The sequence below is a fragment of the Polyodon spathula genome, chromosome 7, assembly GCF_017654505.1.
Source record: "Polyodon spathula isolate WHYD16114869_AA chromosome 7, ASM1765450v1, whole genome shotgun sequence".
Taxonomy (NCBI): Eukaryota; Metazoa; Chordata; class Actinopteri; order Acipenseriformes; family Polyodontidae; genus Polyodon; species Polyodon spathula.
In genome coordinates, this window is record NC_054540.1 from 20,162,470 (window position 1) to 20,188,878 (window position 26,409).

The window sequence follows — 26,409 nt, forward strand, 5'->3', positions numbered from 1 at the left end:
GATTGGGTTTTCCTTTCCCCATTCCATTGTCGGTGCTGTCAAATTACAACCTGCCACTTCAGTGATAAACTTGGTTGTCCAGAGATTTATGCCATAAAATTAGAGGATTTGAACAGGAACGGAAAACTAAAGTTGTTTTAACATGACACAAAGAGCTCTGAAGTGTGACTATTTTGTAATTTAAAAGTTTTATTTGAAAAAAACAAAAAAAAAAATTCATCCAGTGCATTTGCAAAATTGCTGTTCACATTAAAAGTAAATACGGAGACTGGATTTAACCTGCCTAATTTTCCACTTATATGGAAATAGTGGGGGACATTTTGTGCATTCTTTATTTGTGCATACTGTTCAAAAGTTTATTTTTTATTATGAATACAAAATGATTAAATAGAAAACCCAGCTATGGTCAATTTTCATTAAAAACTCCTTTAGTAATGACTGGACTCTTACAACATGTGTGTGCATGTTTCACAATACAATACATAGCATTTGGTTCCTTTGTACTGGTTTGTTTACAAACATTACTTGTCAAATATATTGTAAAATGCATTCTCTTTGGATTTTTTTTTTTAATTGCACATTTCATTAGTTAATGTTTTACTCTTATTATGTATATTATTCATGGAACAGCATCATGTCTGTTACAAGCAGGTGCTATAAACAGCAACTTTCTGGCTGATAATCTGCAAAAGTAAGCGTACTGCCTCCTCTAGCTCAACTAAAACCTTTGCTTTATCTTCTAAGGTTTTCTGGTTATCTTCGTATGTTTTCTCTAAATCTGAAAAACACAAAACAGTTAATTAATAAAAGTGTTGCCACATTACAAATATCAGCTGTGGGTTTTTTACAGCAACATTTTTATTTGATCACCTAAATACTACTTTTAAAGTGTTACAGATGATATCAAATTTAGTTTTCTGCACTGGTCCAGCAGGTGGCAGCGTGGTGTAGCGAGTTTTACATCCTGAAAAGACTAGAGTAAAAGTTTGCGATGTAATTGTTGTACAACCCAGAATCCTTGCAGCTGTTAATTGGGTAAAAACAGTCATAAAAAAAATACAACAAATGTATTTTGTCCAATTTCCTGCTCAGACACTGTATGCTAATGTTGTTTATGTTTAGCATATAGCAGCTGGCTGAGAACACATAAGCTAAATAAATGAACTTTAGCATTAAACAAAAGTGTGTGTGTCTCCTTATCCAACTGTTTAAGAGTTGTAGTTTACCTTTTAGCTCCTGAAGTCTGCCGCCAGCATGTGATAGCAGTTGTTTTGCTTCATTCTGTAGTGCCTCTGCCCTCTTCCTCGCATCAGCCACACCTTCTGATTTTTGGACTATTAGAACTTCCACAACATCATACTTGTTCTTCAGTTCATCATCCAATTCCTGGGAATTAAAACGTTCCTTGTGTCAGATACACATGCTACCAGTAGAGGTTACTCAAAGAAAAGGAATGTCAGTTGAATCAAAAGATGAACTGCACTAGTGAATCTCAGCTCATTTATTCTTCTATAAACAAATTACAGTAATCTGGTTTGTATACAGTCTGGAACTTCAATGCTTGATGACAAGGGCTGACATTTTTCCACAACAGTTTCTGGATTGTAAAGAATGTAAAAGCATACCCTTTTAGCTTCCTCTGCATCATGCTTAACTTTATCTGCCGATTTCTCAATCTCTTCAGCCATGTCTGTGTTGTCAGATGCCTTCTGTTTTAGATCACCAATATCCTTCTCCAGCTGAGCAAGTCTTTGGGTTGCATTGTTTAGTCTGCTCTCTGAAGCTGCAGTCTCTGATTCAATCTAGGATCAAAAGAACAATGTTGACTTTGTTAGAGTTTATTCAGTCACGCTTTTTTACAGTTATGTATGTATTCTTATCACTGTTAAGTCACTTCAGAAACAACATTTCAGTATTCACCACTACATTACAATATTTTAAAAGTTTGATTTTTTAAATGTACACCTATGACTTTAATTAGTTGCTCTAAATTCTTAAATATATACCTTACTCAGAGAAGAGGCTCATAAAAAAAGCTCAAACTAAAAGGCAGACAAGGGTACACACAGGCCATTGTATTTCAGGGTCTCACCCACCCTCTTTCTGCACCATTGCAGTCTGGACAGATGACTCACCGAGGTCAACAGGTCCTGAGTCCCTCTGATGTCAACATCAGCCTGCTTAATTGCTTTCTCTGCAGCATTCTGGGCTTTTTCAGCTTCTGAAAGGGCTTCCTTTACCATGTCAGCTGTATTCTTAAGATCTGTTGCTTCTTTACTGTAACAGACAGCCAGTTCAGATATGCTCGGTAATGATTCATGATTTAAATTAAAAAGCACGAGAAAAACACTTCGTCCACCATCCAAAATCATCAATGCTAAGAGCTTCAAAAGAATACACCTACTTCTGCTAAAATCTGTAAAGTACATGGTACAAAACAGCAATTTAATATAAATCCAAAAGTTACACTGTTCTCAATTTACAGGGGTTGAATTGAATTTTAATTTTTTTTTAAATGCACCAGACCAAAACAAAATTATTTTTGGAGCTGGAAATTCTGGTGTTGGGAGACTCTCACTCACCTTGCTTTTCTGGCTTCACCAAGCAGAGTCTCAGCTCTGTGAATATCTTCAGCACTCTGGTTCAAGATTATCTCCACATCAGACAAACTTTCCACTCGCTCCCGGATGTCATCAGTTAATTCTTGAAGCTGTTGCGGGGTTGTAGGCATCTGCATTTTCAACACTTCATTAGCAACAGCCTCAATGCTTTCGAGATCCGCACCATCCTCTGCAACATAAAATCAGATTCATTAACCAGGTGATGTCTACCAAACACCACACTGTAAATCTGTCATGGAATATATACTACATTACATATCATAACATTTGGCTTTTAAAGCTGGAGTGTAAACACAATAGGGCTATCAGTTAAGCCTACAAATAGCAATCGATTAATTGGGCAAACCACATCGAATCATTCAAATAAACAACAATGATTGTACTGCCCACATACATTTTCACATGTGCCCACATTATGTACAGGCTGTTTGCAACGAACACAAGCCTGTCGTCCTACTCTGGATTCAAGACGACATGCTTTTTTCTTTTGTTTACCTCAAATACAGAGGGGTGTACTAACAAAACTGATTCGCTGGTAGGATGGTACCTGCTTGTCTGGCAGAAATACTGTAAATAGCAAGGTGCAGTTTAGTTGATAAACTTACATAATGTTATTAACTATGCACAAAAATGAAATTATTGAAATCGATTATCCAGTATTTATATCAATGTATATAATGAGAAATGGAATTGATAGAAAAATCGATTTGCCATTTAATCGTAGCAGCCCTAAAACACAATATGCTACCAAGGGTGGCTGAGTACTGTATTTTACATATGATCAACCAAATGGGCATTGCAGGGTTTATGCTGTAACACTTCTACCTCAGAGCTTGGTCTACTAGGAGTACAAACAGGATAACTGTACTGTTCGGTGCAGGACATTTTCAGAACATTTTATGCTTGTGTGTCATCTAAAATTACTGCAAATGCATATGACTCATTTTAGCATACATTGCTTTCTGTTTGACCACTAAGCTTTGTTAATACATACGTGTCAAGAACTCGCGGATTTGCTTGATTAAATTTCTCAGGTCTTCGTTGCTTTTATCCACTTTCTGTTTGGTTGAGTTTGTTTTCTGGAGAACTCCCTGTGCATTTAGCTTGGCTTCATCAGCCTTCAGTTTCGCCTCAGAAACCTTCAATTACGAGAAAGATGTTAGAGATCTGTCAAAAGTAGCCAACAGTCATCTTTTATGGAAAAGCATTTTTCAACACATGAATTTCACATCTGGTTGCCCTCTCCTTTGAGGGCCACTTGTGATAAATGACATACTATTTTAGACAGTTGGTCCACCTCTGCCAGGGCATTGAGAATTTCTGTGTCAAAGTCCACAGCTTTCTTCCAAGCATTGTGAGACAAAGTAACAAGACCATCACAGCCCTCGCCTCCACATTTCTTGGTTCCATCTTCATCACGACAGCTTAAACCCCCACACTGTCCTTCAGTACAAGAGGCTCCAGAAGAACTTCCACAAGTCTAAGGCAAGGAAGATAAAGCCTTGCAGTTAGTATCAGATAAGGAGCGAGATGACTGTTAGAAAATGCCAGAAATAACTTCTCTTCTTATCATCAATATTGCACAATACAACACAACTGCTGTACTGACTACACACAAACACCATTCAAGACAGACTTTAAAACCAAGAACATGTCATGGACATATATTTTAACAGGTTCTTTCTCTATGTACCATACTGTTTAGAGTACTATTTAAGCCTACTGACTTGCAAGACATTGATGTGCCCCAGTTCATTCTTAAAGCAGTTCATCCAGTTCTAAAAACACGGTTTGGTGAAAGGTCTAGGGCTTCATAATAAAGCAGAGAACATACCACGCTCAAGTGTTACTTATACCTTTACAAATGTACAAGGTCTTTTTTAGCAAACAAGTGAGCAGCAGAGAACAGATCACACAAGGCTTAAAATGAAAATAGGCATCTCAATGACAACTGAGTAGTTAAAAAAAGGAATTCAAAAGTCATTTACCTTTTCATTGACTTCAGACAGGTCTAGGGTTTGCAGCTGAGCAGCAAGATCATCTAAATGTTTTGTATAATTCTCTTGGTTTTCCTCAAACTGGATACGAGACTCATTCATTAAGTCTTCCACTTGCTGGCGAATGGCAGAGGATTGTTCTACTGTGTTATCTGGGTCAGTAGTGGAAGTATTTACCCGTGATTCAGCGTCCATAGACTGCTGAAAATACTTGTTGACACTGTCTAAAGCGCCTAAAAAAAAAAATACAAAATGAAATGTACAGAAATGAAAAAAAAAATTGATAAAAGATTATTAATTCTTGAAAACCACGGCACATTAATAGATCATAGAAAGCTCTTAAACAAACCTGTTTTAAAATTAACCAATATCACATCTTACAGCTTTTATTATATATATCAAAGGCTAATACCAAAAGTCAAGATAGGACTATACTGAATAACATTGACCAACGTTACACGCTTAAATGAATGAAAGTCAGCTGTCTTGAACCTTCATTTTAGGTACTTATTCACATACTTTTAACATCCATAATATTCCATGTGTTCTTTAGGAGACACACTCACCTTGGACATCAGAATTCTTGACAAATTCCAGCTGCTCTGCCAAGTCATTAACCACTTTGTTCAAATTCTGAGATTCTTTCTGAAGGTCGTCTAGCTCAGTGTTTGCATTGCTGTTATTGGCTAATGTGGCAGCAAGTTCCAGTTCTACATTTTGTACATTTTTGTTAACCTCTGTGATCAGTTTCCTGTGAACACAAAAAAATAAACTTATTTAGTAATCATAATTCAAACTTGTTCCCATCCACAGCCGTATCAATCTCACCAACACAGAGAAAGAAAAAAAAAAAAGACCTGTATAATCTTTTTGCTGTATACAGTTAAAACGTAAATATTGATCACATTGATGTACTTACTCTGCCTCTTCCAGGAGATTCTGAATGTCACCGAGAGGCTGGGCGGCAGGATTCTGAGCTAGAAGACTTCTGATATCACTGGCCCTTTGCTCGATTGCATTTACTGTGTCTTGGTACGGTCCAGTAATGCCACTTGCTTTGATGGAGTTCACCTTCTTCACAAGGTTGCGAGTCTTATTGGTTAGGTCTCCAATAATAACATCCCACTCAGCAAAGCACTGATGGCATTGCACGCAGTCGGGGAAAACGCCAGAATAGCCTCTAGCGCATTTATCACAACGTGGACCTGCTATTCCTTCTTCGCAGATACAGTTCCCATCAGTGCGGTCACACTGGGGTGTCCGGATGCCACTGGGTTCACAGTCACAAGCTGTTTGAGGGGGTTAAACACAATACTTAAGATCAGATAGGCATCAGCGAAGTGTTGGATTTATTAATTATACTGTATTCTAAAACAATATACCCATTACTTTGCAGAATAATATACTGTATTTTACATGCAAATATGAGGTCACACATAGCATCTGTTTTTCAGACTGGGGCCCTTAGCTAGTTGATAATAGCAAATGTTAGATATATTTGGTGGAGCTTGTAGTTCCTTAGGAAAAACTGGGTTATGTTCAGTCAAAATTGGGTTCGGTGAAAATAAAACATACAAAATATTTATTTCAGGGCTCTTCAACTGCTGGCCCATGGGCCAGCGACAATCAGCAAAAATGAAAATAAATATAGAAAAGAAAAAACACTAACATCATAAATCAGTTTGCAATTAAGACGTGTGTCGTCTTGTTGTATACGGCAAAGCAGCGCATGCTTCACACCACCCCTTCCCAGTCATTAAGCCACAGCGACTCACGCAGTTCCACAGAGTTCTGCTTTGATTACTCTGTGGGCGAGTTTAGTTTTTTTTACTTGTGTTGCTATTATTGTGTTGCTTGTGTTATGCTATTATTTTTTTTTTCCATCTTATTTTGAAAGTGATATAAACATGGCTCCCACTACTCTATCTAGTAAGAGAAAACTTGATGGTGAACATCATAGATTCAGTGAGTGGACCAATAAATATTTATTTATTTTACAAACTGTATCGAACACAAAGCCAGTGTGTTTGATGTGCAATGAATGTGTGTCAGTAGTTAAGGAATACAATGTCAAAAGGCATTTTGAAACAAAATAAGGAGCTTTTGGAAATACGTATTTTGAGGGCTTAGCAGTTAGAAACTCAGAAGCAGAGGCGTTGATCTCTTCCTACCAACGTGTTTGTACAATTCCTGTGCATGTAGAATTTCTAATTAATTAAAAAGTATACAATACAAAGGAGATTAACAGTTTGGTCAGAAACATCAAATGTCATTATTTGGGAAATTAACCAAAAATGTAGAAACATGATTATACATCAATTTCCCATATGTTACTTTTAACCCATTCCTAATCTGTTTGTTTAAAAGTTTTCAATTCTGTCAGAGATGGAATAGAAGGAAAGACACAAGTTTTTGTTTTAAGCAACACACTCACATTGTGTGATGAAAGTTTTTTGGTTTGCATTTTTACAGTTTCAGTCACATCATTACCTTATTTATAACCAACTGTCGCACAGTTCTCGCTCTTAGACTATATATTAAAGTAGAACAGTTATACTATTAATATGTCAGATACATTTAAAAATGTTTGTAATGGTACTCTGTTAAATGTTCACACGCTTCTATTATTAAAGTACTATTCATATGGTAAAGTCTGTAAGTCTTGTTCAATATACTAACATTACATTATACAATATTTACTATATTGCTTAAAAATGTGCAGAATAAAATACTTTTGGCCCACCAACTCCTAACTTTTTTTTCCAATCTGGCCCCCTTAAACTAGTTGAAGAGCCTGGATGTATTTGAACAAAGTCAAAATTTGGGTTTAGGGAAAATGCAATGTAGAAGAAATGCATTTAAAAAAAGACTCAACAAACCAGGGAAGAAATTAGTCTAAAATTGTTTGTAATTCTATTGTTAGTGAAAATCTGTTGGGTATTTAAACAATGATGTCTGGATCAGCAGGTTATTAGTTTAATCTTGCCTGACATATTGCACCCATCAACTACCCAAAATACTATGTGTATGGAGGGAGAACTGTTTTAGCATTTTATCTTCAACACTTTTCCCTTTTGGGGAGACAGATTTTTTTCTTTCAATAAAAGGGAATTAGTTTAATTCACTTTGAGAAATCTATACAGTCACAGTATGTCAAACAGCTGCTGTATTGTGCAGTCATTGCATGGGAAGATGCCCAACTTATAAGGTCATTACATTTCTATTAAAGCATGGATGATTTCATTTCCATGCACTCGTTGGATCCAGCTAATCATCTGAGTTAATCAAGCTGTAGATAAATGCAGCTTTTTATTTATTTATTTTTTACAAAAGCCTATCAGCACTCCTTCACAACCTTTGTCCCTTCTGTAATGGCACGACCATTACACTATATTTCAAGTAACAAGGAGTAACAAAGGCCCACTTCAAAAATCTCTTACCCAAGGGTCAAAAGTTCTTCTTCCAAATGAGATGGAGGCTGGAACAGAGGAAACCACAGAATTCGAAAGATCTTGTTAAATTAAGGGGTTGGAGATAGAACAACAAAGGGGATCTGAACCACACAGAAGGCATTCCAAGTGTTCAAAGCCTTTCCAGACAATCTCACTTCGCTTTGACATTCCAGCCATTTAATACACAAACTTGTATCATACCCTGCTCATGAACAGTTTTCTATTGATGGATTCTAGGTTTAAGTATTATTATACAACCAAAAGATAGATAATCACTTCACTGATTAACATGCACAGATTAAATACATAGTATGCAACATTATAAAATCAAACTTTTTTCGTGCGAGTTTGATTTTAATATCCTCCAGCAAACTACCCTTTAAAGCTTTGTTTTGTATTGGCTTAATCCTACGCATTGCAGCCCACACAAAACATGCCATTATGTAAGCTGTGTGAATTGATCCTTTTTACTCCAATAATGGACAATCTAAAGCAAGTAGGAAATGCCAGCAAAATAATAATTCAATGAAAATGTCTGCATTCTTTAAATATTATAAAACGCTTGGGCACCCACACAGTAGTTTTACCAGTTTGCCAACTACATCTCTGTCCAGGCTGTAATGACAACAATTTTGGAATGGCAAAACTCAAAGTCTAGCATTACTCATGTTTGTCAACCATAACGTAGCATCTATATCAGAGCTAGCCCTGCTGGTTACAATGAATTGCATTACTGACACCCCAAATTGTTAATGTTTACTACTTCTGAATTAATCAACCTGTGGTTGAGGTGTGATTTGGCCCATGGGTTGATGTGTAAACATTGTTAGGCTTGTAAAAGTGATAGTTCAAGCCTGCAATGTCTTCATCCCTGCTGAGGCAGCCCCATGTACTGTACTGAACACTGACCAAGTGTACTGCATCCAAAAAGAATTTGAAGCTATGAGCCAATTCAGAATCCTTAATAACTCTATAACAAACCTAGACAAACATTTTGGCGAATGTACCTTCAGATGGGTGTCAAATGGTGACAGCATCTCCACGAAAACTTAACAACTTCTAATGTGTATTACCAAGTCAAGGAGTTGACTGGAATTCACCATGAAGCCAGTCTATTTAATGAGATTCATGCCTGACGTATGGGCCCCGTTCTTAAATCTCAGAACTGCTGCATTCTTGGAAACAAATTAAAAGGGCTACTTGACTGTTGCTACTTTGAGTCTATAGAAAACATGAATTACTGTTGACTGTTTGGCTTGGTTTAAAGTCTTTATTCTATGGGTTTTCAGATTTAGTGGAATTATTATTTTTACAAATCAAGAACCACAAACTTCAAGAATGTCTCTTCTCAAGCTGCCAAGGCACTTTGTCTGGGTAAAAAATATCAAAAACAAGATATGCAAAATTATATATACATATACTGCTAAATTCTTGATTCTGACCTTAAAATACATGGACAACTGCTGTAATAAAAGCAGTTACAATATAATAGCTACTTTCTAAGCAGCATTTCTTTCTTACTTTCTACACCCCCTTATCCACTACTGTTACCTTGAATGAAAGCCAAGAAGCCACCTCACACAGCTCTCTCATAAATCACAGCTGGGCCATTTCTACTTTTTACTACTTCCTCGCTCTAAACACATGCCTTAAACACAGCTTGCCCTTCATTCAGCAGTGCAAATTAAAGTGCTTCAGTCTTAGATAATTACTTAAATACCTTATACACTGTCTATGAACACCAAAGGTATCTATGCTAACATTAGGTGACATTTTTACTAACAAATTTTCTTCATCACTAAAAGGTTTGTAATATTGTATCACACTAAGCATTTTTAGCATTTGACCAGCACTTTAGTATCAGTTTAAACTTTTGTTTTCACAACTCAGTTACACAGTTTCATGTTAGACTACAGAAAAAAAGCTAAAGATGTTGGGACAAAAGGGCCCTTGTGTTAGCTGTTGAAAGTCTGTTTTCTTTTTAACATTACCCCTGTTTCCACATGACAGCAATCAAAGCATTGCTTTATAGTCACATCCACCCTTGGGTATAGACAGAGCTGGTCCAAGTTATTAGCAGAAACAGTCTTGTCAGCATCTGACCATATTTAGCCACGTGAAACACCAAGGTATGACATGTTTTACTGCACTGTAATTAAGCCACTTTCTCAGACACTTCACACTTCACTATAATTCTACATTTAGAATGCCGCTAATAAAAATGTAAACCTTAAATGGCTTCTAGATTAGATCAGGCTTTCCTTGTGTTTGTCAGATAAAAGCATATCTGGACACTCCACACATCAATACAACATTTCCTGTAACTTATATTGAGTCCCAAACATCTTTGTTGTTTAAAAAAGTAGAAAGGAAAGACATGGAAATTCTATTGTTGGTATGTTGCCAATAGTGAATGGTTTCAAGATACTACCCACCTTTTAATTTACAAAAGAAAAATTTAAAAAATTTAAAAAAACACACAAGACACTGTACAACACCCAAAAAACATCAAAGAACATGACAACATTCATTACATAAGATAATATTTTCAAAACTTGAGAGAATACGGAAGTTCTAATTCATGCTGATCCAAACAGATTTTAAACGTAAACACAAATTGAAAAAGTATTAAGATAGAAGTAAGATAATTAAAGCAAGTTATTTGTATCTAAGTAGCTTACTAATGATCACCTCGTTAGTCTCTCAGGACAATGGACACCTGCTTTAACCCTTTGTTATGACAGGAGATAGACCTGCTAAAATATACATTAGTGATTGTTAGTGCTACATTTTTCCATTGGGCCCCACTCAAACCCCAATAACAACAAACTAAAATGAGTTTGTCCCAACATTAATATGAACAGATAAATAATTACCTTTGCATTCCTCAGCAGGATCTCCCCAAAAAAGCTCCTGGCAGTTGTTGCAAGCACGACCTCCAAATCCAGGCTTGCATGCACACTGACCTGTTAACTGCAGAAAGTCAAACTCATAAGCCACTGACACTGACAAACTTTATACTGCTTTTGTACAGTTAATGAATTCTAACAAAAACTTAAACCCTTATAACACATAAACCTTTTAGAATATTTTAAAACATGCACTTTCCTGACTGATTGTGTGCTTGAACACACTTTGCCAACACGGTCTCCCATCGCCAGTAATTCTTATAAGTGTGGACATTCAATTCAATTACAGACAGAACCTGAAAAGAACAAAGAAAACTTTATCTGATGGTACCTCATTGCAAGATGATCCAAAGGAACGTGTTTCATCACAGTCACAATCCTCACACCCACTCCCACTGGCCAGATTCCAAGTGTCTGTAGCACATTGATCACAATTCTGTCCAATCACATTCGGGAGACACTGGCACTGACCATTGTTGAGGTCACAGTGGCACTCACTTGAAGAGGGGCAGGTATCATTCACTGTACCCAGGTAGTTACAAACACACTCTAATACAAGAAAAAGAGCACATAAGACAATGTTATCCAGTTCCTTGTATTTACAAATACCACACATATACGTAGCACAAGAAAAATGACCAGTGACACTTGCTAAATTTAAGTAAGAAAATATATTTTAAAACATTGGATGTTTCTTTCATTAACTGGATGGAAGTGAATACCACCACTGTTTCCACGTTTTTCATATTTATCTAAAACACAATTTTGCAAGTAAATTCTAAGAAAACCTTAAGCTGAAATGCTAACATATCATGGAAAGACATCAGTATGCAGGAAGCCCTTTCTTAAAGGAGGGCAAGTCTTCATTAAATATGTGGCACCATCTTGTCCCTTCCTGTCGTCTGTGAAAACAATGTACTTCAGACGGGTAAATGTAAACAAAGTCTGGTCCATGGGGGTGGGAGACACTTAAACACCCAGACAGCATAACATCTAATCTTCAGATAAAGGGGTGACCAAAAGCTAATCAAGGAAAACAAATCTATTTGCTGTGTTCCATCAATGCTGCCTTACATGTCAAGAAGCAATTCAAAATTCCCCTAACTACTATTGCCACAGATAATGCCTTTAGACCATTTTTACAAAAAAAGAAAATGCTTACTTCTGCAGCTTTGTGTCCGAGCATCTCCATAGTAGCCAAGCTTGCATTGCTCACAGCTTCCACCCTCAGTGTTGTAGAGGCATTTCAGACAAATTCCAGTGCGTACATCACAGGAACCCGAATCCAGCATGTCAATATTGTTGTTACATTGGCACGGCTGACACACTCCTCCTACTTCCTCTGGGTTCCCATAATAACCTGGAGCACAGTCATCACATCTGGCACCTAAAAAATACAAATTGACAAAGGTGAACTTTCTAGACCTATTTAAATAGTTTAACAGTTTCTGCAAAAATCAACTGCTACCAGTAGACCACTCTTGTGTTATAAAATTGTAGTACTCCTTAATGTTGTGATTTTCAAACAATCCTACATTAAGTATGGGGCACCAAGTGTTTAAAAAAAAAAGCACACAAATAAATTTTACTAGTACCCCCCCCCCCCAAATTTAAGTTAAATCACCCATTTGTTCCTAGATTCAAACAAAAAATTAAACAATTAAAATCTGGAAATAAATGCTTCAAACTCCACTTATTTATTTATTTTACACTTCGCGAGTCAACATTTAGTATACACGTTAAATCTGGGAATCTAAAAAATAAATCTTTATTTTACACTTGGCATCCAACAATCTAACAGATAAATCCAGAATATATGATCTTTCCGCATTTTAAAGTAAGTTCATTCTTTGTCATTAGCAATTCAATCTGGAAAAATAAATCTGGTTTTTGCAAACTAAATACTTTGCAAGCTAAATCTGAAGCTAACAGGCAAATCAGTCACAATCCATTTAAGCATTTGACAAAGGCATTCTATGCAATGAGGCGGCAGGGAAGCGGCGGACAGCAATGTTGACAATTGGGTGGCTTTTCCCTCTGTTTTGGAGAATGATGGTAGACGGGTTGTCTATTTGGGTGGTTTTAGCAAATTTATTAAATTTTGCATTTTTTTTATTTATTTTACATAAAGAAACTGTTTTGTCAAATAATTAGAACGAGGATCTCTGCCATGGTTCATACAACAGCACATCAAATCAGAATAAGACGCACACAGACACAGCTCCCTCCACCACTTAAATCATTTGCGTGTTAGCTTCAGATTTAGCTTGCAATATCATTTTTTGCAAAAAAATTCTCAGATTGAATTGCTAACAAAAGAATGAACTTACTTTAAAATGCTGAAAGATCGTGTACTTCAAACTTCTGTTAAGCTAAATGTTGGATGCCAAGTATAAAATAAAGATTTAGGTTCCATGTATTTTTTCACAGATTTATTTGTTAGATTCAGATTTAATATCTCAGCTAAATGTTGACTTGCAAAGAGTAAACAAATATATTTAAAGACTGAGTAATTTTTTTTCCCAGATTTAATTGTCACAATGACTTTAAATATTGAATTTGTGATATTTCTGAAAGTCCACATTTTAAAACATAAGTGTTTTTGTTAATATTTATGTATTAAGCTAAATCTGGGGGAAAAAAATACGTGACCAGGATTGAACCAGGTCCGACATTACAATTTTCCCTTTCCAGTCCGATGTTGGACCCTGTCCGACATCATCAAAAAGACGAAAAGCAACGGTCTCTAGTCGTTTTTTCTCTGGAAAATGCAGAGAAAACCTTTTAATGGCCTAGCGAGACCAATAGGAGCCAAATGAAGCAAAAAAAAAAAGGGGCATATTTGAGCACAGCACCACAGAGATAACACGGACATAAAGAAAGTAGACAGCTGCTTCTGCATCCAGTGCTCAAAGAATATCATGGACATTAAGAGCCTTTTGAGATGTTATAGTAATAAAATAATGACTTGCATTGCATTATTGAGGAGTTTGGTGATAAATCAAGTGACCAGGATAGGATTTAGCAGTATGCACGTCTATAAAGAGGTATGTGAAAAATACAGCAAACAAGGGGTGGGGCTTGGCAGGAGATACAGTACTGAGTGTACTTTCGCAATTCAGTGCCTTTCAAACCTGTTTTACTGTTTAAAAATCGTGTGTAAAATAAACAGCACGTGTGAAAATAAATTGTACCCGACGTGCCTGACAACCGCTGAAAAAATGGTCCGCTAAGGGTTAAGTTAAATCAGGAAAAAAAAAAACCTGGTAAAATATTTGTGATTTTATTTTTTTACACTTGGCGCCCCATATAAAAAAAAAATGCTATTGAGTGTGTTTGAATTCCCAGTGTATTACCTGCATATCCTTCGTTGCATGCACAAGAAACTTGGAGAGAATATTGGTTCTGGGAACAACTGCTAGCAAATTGGCGTCCACTGTTGGGGCCATCTGGACAAAGACAAGGCCGACAGTGATCACCCGACCCAAGAATTGGATCGCCATAGTAACCTGTTAAACACCTGTAAGACAGTGAGATTCAATATTAACAACATTCAGTATCAAACATGTAGAACCAAGAAGTAGATTCTTAGTTACTTAAACATAAGACGTTCTGAATTAATAACAGTATTCATAAATGTAGTAAGACTTAATTTTGTCCCAATTACACTACCTGAATGTACTTGAGTATATATATATATATATATATATATATAGCTATATATGATATATATATATAGATAATACAACACACACACACACACACACACACACACACATATATACATACATACACACACATATGTATTTTCTGTTAAACAAATTCAGTGCATTCTCTAATTGAGTAGTATGAATATAAACAATGTAAACTGAATACCTCTCACAGTTGCGGCCTGTGGTTTGATCCTTACAGCCCACACACTCTCCAGTCTGGGGGTCGCACTGGTCGGTATGTCCATTGCAATTGCAGGGACGACAGCTAGGAAATCCCCAGTATCCTGGCAGACACTTCTCACACTGACGTCCATAGGCTCCAGGGATACACTGGCACTGTCCAGTCTCAACATGGCAGAATGAATTATAAGAGCCCTGGGGGTTACATTCACAGGCTGCAAAGGAAAATCAAGTTATACAGAGTTTATATATGTATATATAATTACACTCACACTATACGAGAACAGCCTTTAGTTCCATTTGATTGGATCAGTAAAATCAATTTAAAAAAAAAAAATGTCTACTGCACATATTTAAATGTTTTTTTTTTTTTTTTTTTTGTTTTTTTTTTTTTTAAAGAAAAAAAAAGATACCAGGTTTCACATTTGAACTGAAAATATACTTACATCTACAGCCACTGGGTCCAAACAAGTAGGTCGCAGGAGCACATTTGTCACAGTTTCTCCCAACCACATTAGGCCTACACTGGCACTGCCCTCCACTGGGGTTGCACACTGTGCTAAGAGACCCTTGAGGATCACACTGACAGGCTACAAAGAGAAACAAAATTGATCTGCTTACATTTACAGTCAATGCATGATCAGTGTGTTACTTACAGCGTTTGGACAAAGCAAAACGGAGTGGCAAACAGCAACTAAGCACAGCGCAGGAAGATTCAGCCTGCCTTCTAAGCTCAGTCAACTTTAGCAAGCAATCAAACCCTCAACTTTGCTAACCAAATCCAGACACACAAACCACAACACTGTTTTAACTGTATATGGTTATTCGAACTAAACGTGTATTAGACCAATGGCTTTTAACCACAGAGGTTGTGCTATACAAACTAAAGCAAATCAATATACATACACAACGCTCCTTGATGAAGCAGTGCAGAAATACTAAAGATGATGTTTCTGCAGATGTCAGTCATTGGTGTTTCCACCACGCTTTGACTGTTTTCCAGGCAGCGGTATCTCTGGAAGGTTTCCCAAGCACTGTTTGTATCAACATCCTCCCTTGAACCACCGGTAAACATTTCTAACGTTTTGCAATGAGGCATGAGTACAATCTGCAAGACAATCAGAAAACACAATCTTCTTTACTAAACAGATCACAGATTGAGTTTTCTTTTTTTGCCCAGCCCAATTAATCCCAGCTAGTAATCCTGAAGCAGAAGAAATTCAGTACCAGTATATTATTTTTCGGCCCAGTAGTCTGCTGCAACTTACAGAATCAATCAACGTGTATGGGGATTGGACATCACTCAGATGGGAGTAAAGTGGCAGATGCAGGCGGACAGTATAATTCAGTCCCTGCTCAAAACACACAGGGCGTGGCAGGACTACATATCTAGAAAGGGGAAGAGAAAGTAACAGGTTATAATCATGCTAATTAAAGTGAACTAACAAGGAAGGGATGCATCACTATCTCCCAATAAGGTTATACAGTAATACTAGTGCATAGGTTTTACACACCTGGAACCTGGAGGCAGAGATACCACCTGGTTGTCATCATCAGGCACTGTATTCACACATCTGCTGCTGGTAGAAATGATGTCTGGGCGAATAACAGTTATTATGGCTTCTTCCCACTTATCTGGTAACTAAAACAGGTGTTACAAATAGAATCAAGTTTTGACAAGTTTGTACAGTATACATTTAAAAAGAAAAATCATAATAAAGTTACCTGAGGTTCATAGCGTATTAGAATATCATACTCCATTGAAGTGGGAATGTTGTCAATATAGAATTCCAGATAGGCTCCTTCTGGAACATTCACAAACCCGATTCCTGTCCAAGTTGGTGTCCGATCTTGAGGATATGTTCTCTGGACTACGCTCACTCCCTAAAAATATGGCATCAGATTAAATTGTTAAAAAGATATTCACAAGCACTGAAACTTGTTATAAATTATAATTAACTCTTTGAATTAACTTACTGGGCCAAAGTTGGCATCCTCTGCCTCGTACGTATAATGATCGAGCGCAATAAAGTAAAACCCAGATTCAACTTCAGTGCACTGGCGTCCGAACATATGTTCCCTACATTCACACTGTCCCGTTTCTGCAGAACAGCTAAAAGCAAGCAAAACAAGTTTAAGGAAAATGTAATGTAATAAAGTGTGGGATTCTAAAGTCAACAGCAGCTAAAAACAAAAATGGAAATGTGATGTTAATTAAATTTGTACTTACTTGTTGTTGAGTGCTCCACCATGGTCACAGTCACAAGACCTGCATCCATCCAGATCATTGCTCAGTCCCCAGTGTTGAGGCTGATGAACAAAAAGCCATTAATATTCTCCAAGACCTCATGACAGCAGTCATTTTTGCAGCTTTACAGAAATGTGTTGCTTTTATGCTCTTAATTGTGTGTGCAAACACGTTTACTACTGCAAAAAGTGGTTTACCAAATTGATATCGAAAGGCAACTTTGTGCTTCTAGAATTGCTATTATATTTCACTCTGCCAACCAATTTTATTACAATAAATCTGATTTATGTTTAAAGGGCAAAAAACATTAATACAGATTTGCAACTAGAGTTTCTACTCTGAACTACACAGGACAGAAAAAAAAAAATCCTGTCTGTCAGCATTCTACACAATTAAAAAAAGGTTCCCTACCAGACACTGTTCACAGTTCCTCCCAGTTACCAAGCGTTTGCAGTAACAGTTTCCTGTCTCTGCACTGCATGGATTTCCTCCAGGAAGCGTTCCCAAAGGATTGCATGTACAAGCTGGACAAATGAGAAAAAAAAATAATAATAATTTGCCGTCACACACTCAAGCAGGACTGTGCCACAAATACATTGCAGCATTCCATTATTTATGATAATAGTGGACATTTTAACTTTGGTTTCACAAAAACAGTGAATTAATTGAAAAAAAAAGAAAAATGTGTAATGATACAGAACACCCTCTAAAACCAAAATATATTACCAAAAAAGAAAAAGCCTTTAAAAATCTACTTACGCTGACACCCCAAGGGATCATCACTTAACCCATAGAACCCTTCTTTACATTGATCACAACGCTCGCCCTCAACATTTGGTTTGCAGCGGCATTGTCCCGCAATGAGACCAGTAGAGAAGTCAGTGTAGCGATCGCAGATTCCACCATTGTGGGAACCAACTGGGTCACAGTTACATTCTGGAGGATAAATGGAAAATATGTTTTTAAGAAGCATCTATTCTGTTTTTTTTTTTATGCCACTTAAACCTCACCAGTTAACAGCAACATATTAAAAAACATACATATAACAGGTAAAAATATACAGATCAACAGAAAACACAGAAGCAATCCCCTTTCCTCCTGTGGTTAAGGGTTTCTTTGAAATCTCCTCTATACTCAGAGATAGCACTTGAAAGTGCAGGTGCTACCCATCCCGTCACAGGCTTTTGAAACTGCTTACCTGACTCAGACAATGATCAAAGGGTAGACAGGCACAAACTCCACCCCTTATCTGACATCTTACATTTGAAGTGATGACACAGTAAACTTACGTTCACAGATGTTGGGGTCACGGATAGCTCTCTCTGGATGTTGGTAAAAGAAAGGCTTGCACTGTTCACAGCTGTGTCCCATAGTGTTGTGCTCACAACTGTCACATACCCCTCCGCTGACGTTTCCCGTGGACAAGTACACAGCCATATCAAAGTGACAGGTGAATGAGTGTTCATTGCAATTACATTCTGGAAAGAAGAACAAACTAAATGTTACTTTTCTAATCACATACACACAAAAAAAAAGTTAAAATCAATTCTAAATAAGCTGTACAAACTTACTTTTACAAGCATTGCTGTTGCGTCCCTCAGCTGGCCTCCAGGGTAGATCATGGTAGAAATCCTCACATTGCTCACAGTTCAAACCTTTGGTGTGGTGTCTGCACATGCAATGCCCGTGTACCTGGAAATAAAGCAACATTCAAGGAAACGTCTAATAAACATTTAGTTTTTTAAATGGAAAAAAAAGTAACTTCAGAATGTAAACAATTGAATTAAAAAAATAAATAAAAAATTGAACATTGAATGTCAAGCCAATACAGCTTCTGCACAACAGCTTTCTTACAACTATTGAAAAATCATTATTAAAGTTATGATGAAAAAAATAGTGATAACCTTTTGTAAATTACATTTTGGCCAGTACTGTATTCTGGAATAATATATGCTTCAGCTGCCGAGCAGAATGCAGTTTCCCGCCAAAAATGACAAGAGTCTATGTAAAACATTCAAACTCTCAAATGAAGGAAAAGCGCTTGAATGTTATCATCTGGATATAATTAGAACCCCGTCACAGAGTCCTGTCATAAGTACCTATATGATTCAGCACAGCTGAAAACATAAATACAATAATGAAGCCACATGTGTCTACATCACATCTGCCTTTAAAAGAATTAGTAGAGCACTCTAAAGCAGCAAATGAGCAATGGAACTTGTTCAGTTTCAACTGAATTGTGTGTGAAGAACATGAACCCTTTTAAATTGTACAATAATGCGAGTCAAATTTCAGAACATTAATTAATTCAACTTACCATTCCTTCAACATCTTCTCCAGTTCCATCTACAGGAGCACACTCACTTGCATGCCCATAACAGAAACAATTACCACGGACTACCATGTCATAGATGGCATAATAGTATTTTTCTTTGATTTCCATCCTTGAGTCCAGCAAGTTATCTCCCAGGGTGTGTAGTCTTGTAAGATTGATTCGCAGGTTAGTGATTTTTAACATATCTTAAATATTGAACAAAAAAAAAAAAAAGTTATATTCAGTAAACTATTATAAAATGTGTATTTTTATAATTGCAATATTCTTATTAAATAAAATAAGCTCAAGAGGTATATAAAGATTATTATTATATTTTCAACATTCATTCAAAAAAGTTTTACTGTACCAATTTCTTGGTTTGTTTGACGAAAGAAAACAGAGCAATCACTATATCTGCACCCACTGTTTAGATTTACATTACAAATAGGAATTTATGGTACAGTGTAATGCATCATCTGAGTGTAACTAAAATATTTATGTTGGGGGGGGGGGGGGGAGTCAAATCTGGAACTAATGGTGGAAGCTAACACAGAGATTCCCTCATTCCCACCACCACACAAGTCAGAAACATCCTACTACACGTTCTTCTCGTCAGTGAACCAAGACAAAACTACCATGAGAATTATGTCAGATGAAAGAATATTTATCCTAAATAGAATATATCTACAATCTTCTACTTTTTAAACATACTGTGTGCAGTATGACCTAAAATATATTGAAATTATTATTCTATCACAACCATGGATTGGATGAGGGGGGTTTTGTAAATGTTAAACTTATGTACAGCTGGATGATTTGAGTCAAACAGCAGTTCTGGAACTCTCGTCAATCAGAATTATTTCACAGAACTTTTTTTTTTTATTATTATTTTTTAATTACTCCATTTCAATTGATTTTAAGAAAGTGAAAACTACTGAATAGCTTGGTCTGTTTCCTCCTTCAATCTTTTTCCTATCATCAAATCAGCAATAATGTACACCAGATTAAAGAAAAGCAGCAGCAAACTTACTCTGGATACTGGGGCTGTAAGGGTCTTCAATTCTAAAAGCAGGATCCAAGACTCGAAAGATAACCTAGACAGGAGAAAATAAAAGTAACATTACAGACAAAAATATGCAGATGACTAAAATCCTGGCTTAAAATCTTCACCTTGCCAGATAAACTAAAGACAATTTCAGACAGAGGCGTGCCGAACTTAATTGAAATTAAGTACGCGTTAGAGCCGCACTTCATTAAATTCGAATACCCAATTTGTTTCACACTGGTGAAACGAAAGCATATTGCACGTATTCCAAAGACGTCTTAAATAAAATCGCACTGCAGATAAATTATGACATATTGTTATTATAAAGAAAAACTGCGTTACTTGAGAATAGTAGGCCTACACAGCACAGTTCGCTCGTGTCAAACAAATACAGCTAAACAAAATAATAATAATAATAATAATAATACTACTACTACATCTGAATTTAAAAAGTTTTCAGTCTTTAGAGACTGTTTTTACCCTTAAGATCATGATCAATCCACTGCACTACAATCTAGTCAAGGGGGTTTCTCTGTTTTCGGAAGCTCGACAAGCAGATTCCCCAGGCACGATTTGCAGCCAGTTAAGAAATAGAGCTTCATGCTGCTGCTGGGAGTTGGGCTATGATACATTTTTTTTCAGCTGCATTTCTATTAAGTCGAGTTACAAGAACACGAATCACAGCATCCCCATTTAGTTACAAAGCCTGTCACTGACAATTATTGAAATAGTCATTGTATTATTTCATTTCCATTTAGTTTTGTCCGAATGTATAAGAGAGTCAAAATAAATTGCTCAAATGAAACTAACAGAACTAACAGTGAAAGAGGAAGGTGTGCTAGCGTCAAAAGAGCATTGAGGCAAACAATTGTTTTAGGCGGCGCTCTACTCATGTACTTAATTGGGACAGTCAAAACGTTGTGCTTGAATTGAGTTTGGCATGCCTCTAGAGTATCTGTCTGAAACTGGCCTTATTCAACAAACCTCTCCTTCTGTAGATGGTTCGATGTCCGAATAGCGGGAGTCACAGATGACATCATTTACTTTCTTCATTGGCCCCACAGAAATACCGGGGAATGATGATTCGCAGTCATATGCATAATAACGGTACACCTGCCAGGCCCTCCCGAAATCAGAAGAGCGCTCAATCAACATGGCAGCTGGACGAAATGTCTAAGAAAATAAAAAAGTACAAGTAAACCAAGTATGTCTGTTACAGGCATGTTATATGTTTTAAAATACACGTTTAAGTAAGAATTATAAAACAGCTCAGTTAATCTGAATCCCCAGCTCCTCTCAAAAACCTCATCAAGTAGAAAATCCAGTCTAAACCACTGTTTTTAGAAAAAAAAAGACCACTTGCTGGATTAGTTTCATATGTTGTAAGTAACCTAACGATTCTGTGCGTTTCAAAATGTCAACAACAGGACAAAGTGGTTCATTCATTTTAACACAGTCTCCCATTCAATATTACACACAATCCATTGCTTTCATACCAGCACTCAACTCAAAAGCGTAAACTGGTTTATTACATTCCAACTTCACACTTACAGGCACATTGTAAAGCTAGGACCTGTCTTTTTAACTTGTCAGGAGGTGAATGAGAAACAGTTATATCTTTGAGATACAAATATTAAACCACACAGCTCCAAGAGCTTTTAAAAACAGAATACTTGTCTGAGTACTCGATGTTAAACTCCTACGAACATCTGGGACCCCAAGCAGAGGAATTGTGCCAAGAAAACCTCCTGAGATACCTTGAACGTCATAATGAGATGAGTGAAATGGAATTCCGCCTCCAGATCCAGCTGGATGGTAACATTTTCCAAACCTACAGGGACATGAAAACAAGCAGGGAAAACCATGAAGCAAACAGGAACATCTGTGTGCATTGTGGTCTTATCCAAGTAAAACCTCTGCCAAAGCTGGGGCCCTTTGGTTTGCAGCCCACAGCGCTCCCACAAAAGCAACTAAAATAGTGTCCCATATTAGTGGAGGGTGTGGGCTGTAAAACACTTTAAAACATTAATTAATAAAACTGTCAGTTTAAAAACCATGTGCACTGGCTGCACGGCTTACACAATACAAAGAACCCACACACGTGCTTCTTAATATTTCTGCGACCAGATGAACTTTACATTTTAAAATTAGGTAGTCTTAAGCAATACAATTCTAAAGTATACTCTCTGGGATATAAAACAGACAGTAGGAGGACATGAAGACACCCACACAGTGTGTTAGGTTCCAGTGTCCAACATTGCACATTGGGAATTCTGCCCTCTCTGCAGTCAGAGAAATAAAAAATAAAAAAAAATGGTTTGTAAAAAGATACTGGAACCTATTCATGACATTTTATCTTGTGAGTAAACTACATAATGTGATACACAGGGAACATTTCTAGTCTCTAGATTTGTGACTATTAAACAGCATTTAAATGTATCCCAAAAAAAGAATTTACATAAACAGCTTTGTGAATACAGCCTACTGAAGCTAACTGGAGACTTAACCTAGCTCTGCTTTGGACAACTGTCTCATTCTACAACAGTAGCTAAGGTTAAGTGGAATTGCAGAACTGCCATAAGCAACTTACAAAAGGCATACTACAAGTTACTGTATGAAAAGGAGAGCAGACTGTTACCACATATGTTTTTTATCAACAGCAGCTCCATTAGCTCCACAGACACACCCTTGCCTTATAAGTTAAATCCTCTATTTCAGTATGTCCAGGGCTACTGGATAATTACTGGGCATGCTCTGGTCCAGGCCCCATTCTAGCTTTTGCCAACTCCCCATTGTATGGCCCTGCAGGAGTTAGCAATCCCTTAATTCTCACTCCACTGGCTGTATTTAAATGTAAACTATGCCAAGGTTAAAATCTTTGTAGTAATGACTGCAAAATCACTTAAGGGAAACAAAAGAAACTACTAAAAGGAAGTTTGAACAGAAAAATCTCTGAACATTGCACTATTTACATTTTTTTCTTTAGCAACTAGGTGATCCCTTTCCTTCATTTGATGGACCGGTGAGACCCAGACAGCAGCCCAGGTCATTGTTTGTTGTTTTAAGTACAGTGCTAATTATCAAATGGATGGGTTTGTCTCATTCCACATTGCCTATGCATTACTTTTAAGTCAACCCCAACCCCCACTTAGTCAGCACGTATGTAATGATTAAAGGGTTAACTACCACCACCTTATTAAATAAATAGATGACCCACGAGAAGTTCACATGAGAACTCACCATTTTCAGACTGCCACCAGGTTTTTAAGCGGTTATGTGCAAATGTTGTTACAACGTTCTCAATGCCATGGCTGGTTGTGTGGTTTACATTCTCATCATACCGTTCCTTGGAATCACAAACAAAGCATTTCTTCTCTTCCTAAAGTTTGGGGGAAAAAACAGACTACTGGGTATTTTCAATGATTGAAAATGGCTTTAAACAAACCGAAATAAAAGTATGCATCTTATTATACCTGAGCCTGGTAAGTGTAATCAGAGATTCTTTTGGGGAAAAAAAAAAAAAACACAGTAGTAAAAAAAGAAAAAGTAAGACTAATGCTAAAATGCACGTGTCCATTTTGTTGATTAGATTAACCCACCAGGAAGTTGTCTAGACAGTATATTAAGGAGAGGAACAAGAAATACACAAATGTTGCCTTCTGATCTTCCCTGGGTCTCAATTATTAAAATAAGATACATTTGTTGTTTTAAAAAATAATTAAAAAAACATCACAAGAATTTTTTTTTAAACCCCTTGGTTATTTGGATCTCATCCCAAATCTTGACTAACTTTCTTGTAAACAAAGGTTAGTCATGGGAAACTAATAACTAAAATATATTATGCATTACAAAATATTTTGTATTTCATACCACATGATTTTGAAACACATCTAAAGATGCTCTAGGGGTGTGTGTGTGTGTGTGTGTGTGTGTGTGTGTGTGTGTGTATATATATATATATATATATATATATATATATATATATATATATATATATATATATATATATACCTTTTTATCTTTGCATATGAAATGTAGCTTCAACTTGAATATAAAAGCAAAGTTGACACAAACAAAAACATATGTAAACAGTTTTGTTCTTTGGAAAAAAAAAAATTAGGAGCTTTCTATCTTACATATATGTTTGAGAGAATGACCTAAACAAAGTATCTTAAACAGATAAAACAGTGATTGTTAAACTTTTTTCTATATCATTGACTTGCATCAAATACATATCAAGTGTGCAAGTCAATTAAGTTATGACATTATCCTCCTCATAATCCACAGTTGTTGTTTTTTTTTTTTTAACAATGGGAATTTCAGAAAACCGAGCTGTGTCTGGGATTGGTTGTATTGCAATGTTGCATCTAAGTCAATCTAAAGTGCATACCTGCAGATGGCTAACAATGCAAAAGGGTTCAGGTTTTAACAATCCACAGGTGGAGGTGGAAGAAAGCCGGTCCGCTCTTCCGATCAATAAGTCACCCGTGGCCGGGTAGCAACTTCCCTCCGCACAGCCGTAACTTAACTGGGGTCCCTGGGCAAGGGCGTGCACCCAGACAACTAAACAATGAAGAGAAACGTGAACAAGTCGAGCCCAGCTGAAAAAGACGGAACCCGCTTGCAGTATTTTGGACCCCAAGGTTTTGTAATTGCCTGCAGTAGAGAGGTTATGTGCGGTACTTTCCGACAGCTATGCCGTGACATACTACTCCAAATAAAAGCTAAACAACACTGTGTATTTTTGTAACACACACATATTATCTATCTATATATTTAATCCCATAAGGAAAAACAAAGCCCGTTACACTCCAACATTGCTTGTACTGGCTTTAATTAAAAACATATGACTGCATTTCCTTTGCACTCAGACCGGTTCAAAGCTAACAGGAAAAATATGCTTAGGCTCAAATTACAATGGGAATTTTGAAACAGACAAGAGATCGAAACATTTGATTGGAAATATGCACCAACCCAATATACGTCTGAAGTGTACAACTGCAGTAATTCACTGTCTGAAACTAAACCACTTACATATGATTCCTTTATATTTCTGAAATACAAAAAAAAATAATTTAAAATTACCCTGTTCTTTGTACTTTTTAACAGTATTACTTATTTGTATTGGCCACAGAACAGGGCACATTATCAAAAACACATTTAAACTGCATGTTATAAGTCACAAAAACTTACCTAGAATCGTAGCAACTTGGAGTATCCACATTTTCCTAGTCTTTTATAACATGGGTTTGACTTTTCTTTCTAAAAGCCCACAAATGTTCTAAGAAAAGTGAGAAACAAAAACAAATAAAACACAATACAATTTAAACCCGTATATGCAATGTGTAACAACTTAAACAAATATGTATGACGCACGCTTATCCAAAGCCCCTCACACTGCGCTTTGCTCTGCCGCCCTGCCCTTGTAATTCCAACACTTCTAATGGGACTTGTTCAACTCCAAACTGAGCGAAACTATAAGCGCATGCGCTTCCAAGCACCTTGTTAGAAAGTACAGTAGATACATACAAAAAAGAACGGTCTGCGGAGTAGTATGCATTAAAACCCTCTAGCATTTTTTTTTTTTTTTAGTGTTTTGTTCAGTTGATGTATACTTTACAGATTCTTACTATTGTAAGAAGCTTTCTACCAACATATACTGGTAAAAGCAAAACAAATTGTTATGTATTGTTAAAAGGCATGGAAGTATGTTAACTTCTTTTTTTTTGTTTGTTTGTTTTAAATAGTATAGCACAACAAATGAATTAGGCATAGTAAACTGCAAAATGACTATGTTGCATGCAATAGAAGCCCATATCTATGAAATGCCAATAGGCAATATCTATTTTAGACTACTGACTTCATTCCATTGTTACAGTACTGTAAATTGAATACACATTCATCAAGCGTTGTGTGTTACCTGGAATGCT

General features: G+C 36.6%; 1 protein-coding gene across 1 annotated transcript; it reads right to left on the reverse strand.

The window, feature by feature from the left end:
• Positions 1-171: 171 nt before the first annotated feature.
• On the reverse strand, positions 172-25,941 carry LOC121318327 (laminin subunit beta-1-like). Its single transcript, XM_041254855.1, has 34 exons — positions 25,856-25,941; positions 25,673-25,760; positions 24,870-25,042; positions 23,720-23,858; positions 22,237-22,310; positions 21,464-21,652; positions 20,465-20,528; positions 19,438-19,640; positions 18,692-18,812; positions 18,410-18,598; positions 17,880-18,056; positions 17,532-17,644; positions 17,103-17,182; positions 16,850-16,985; positions 16,598-16,756; positions 16,387-16,514; positions 16,141-16,261; positions 15,779-15,980; positions 15,319-15,462; positions 14,856-15,087; positions 14,336-14,499; positions 12,142-12,366; positions 11,311-11,528; positions 10,947-11,043; positions 5,538-5,907; positions 5,185-5,369; positions 4,610-4,851; positions 3,898-4,101; positions 3,616-3,760; positions 2,583-2,790; positions 2,136-2,277; positions 1,626-1,802; positions 1,227-1,386; positions 172-778 (listed from the first exon to the last, which is right to left on the reverse strand). Exons 2-34 carry the CDS (start codon positions 25,701-25,703, stop codon positions 642-644), a joined length of 5,349 nt encoding a protein of 1,782 aa, XP_041110789.1. The 5' UTR covers positions 25,704-25,760; positions 25,856-25,941; the 3' UTR covers positions 172-641.
• Between the last annotated feature and the right edge of the window lie 468 nt (positions 25,942-26,409).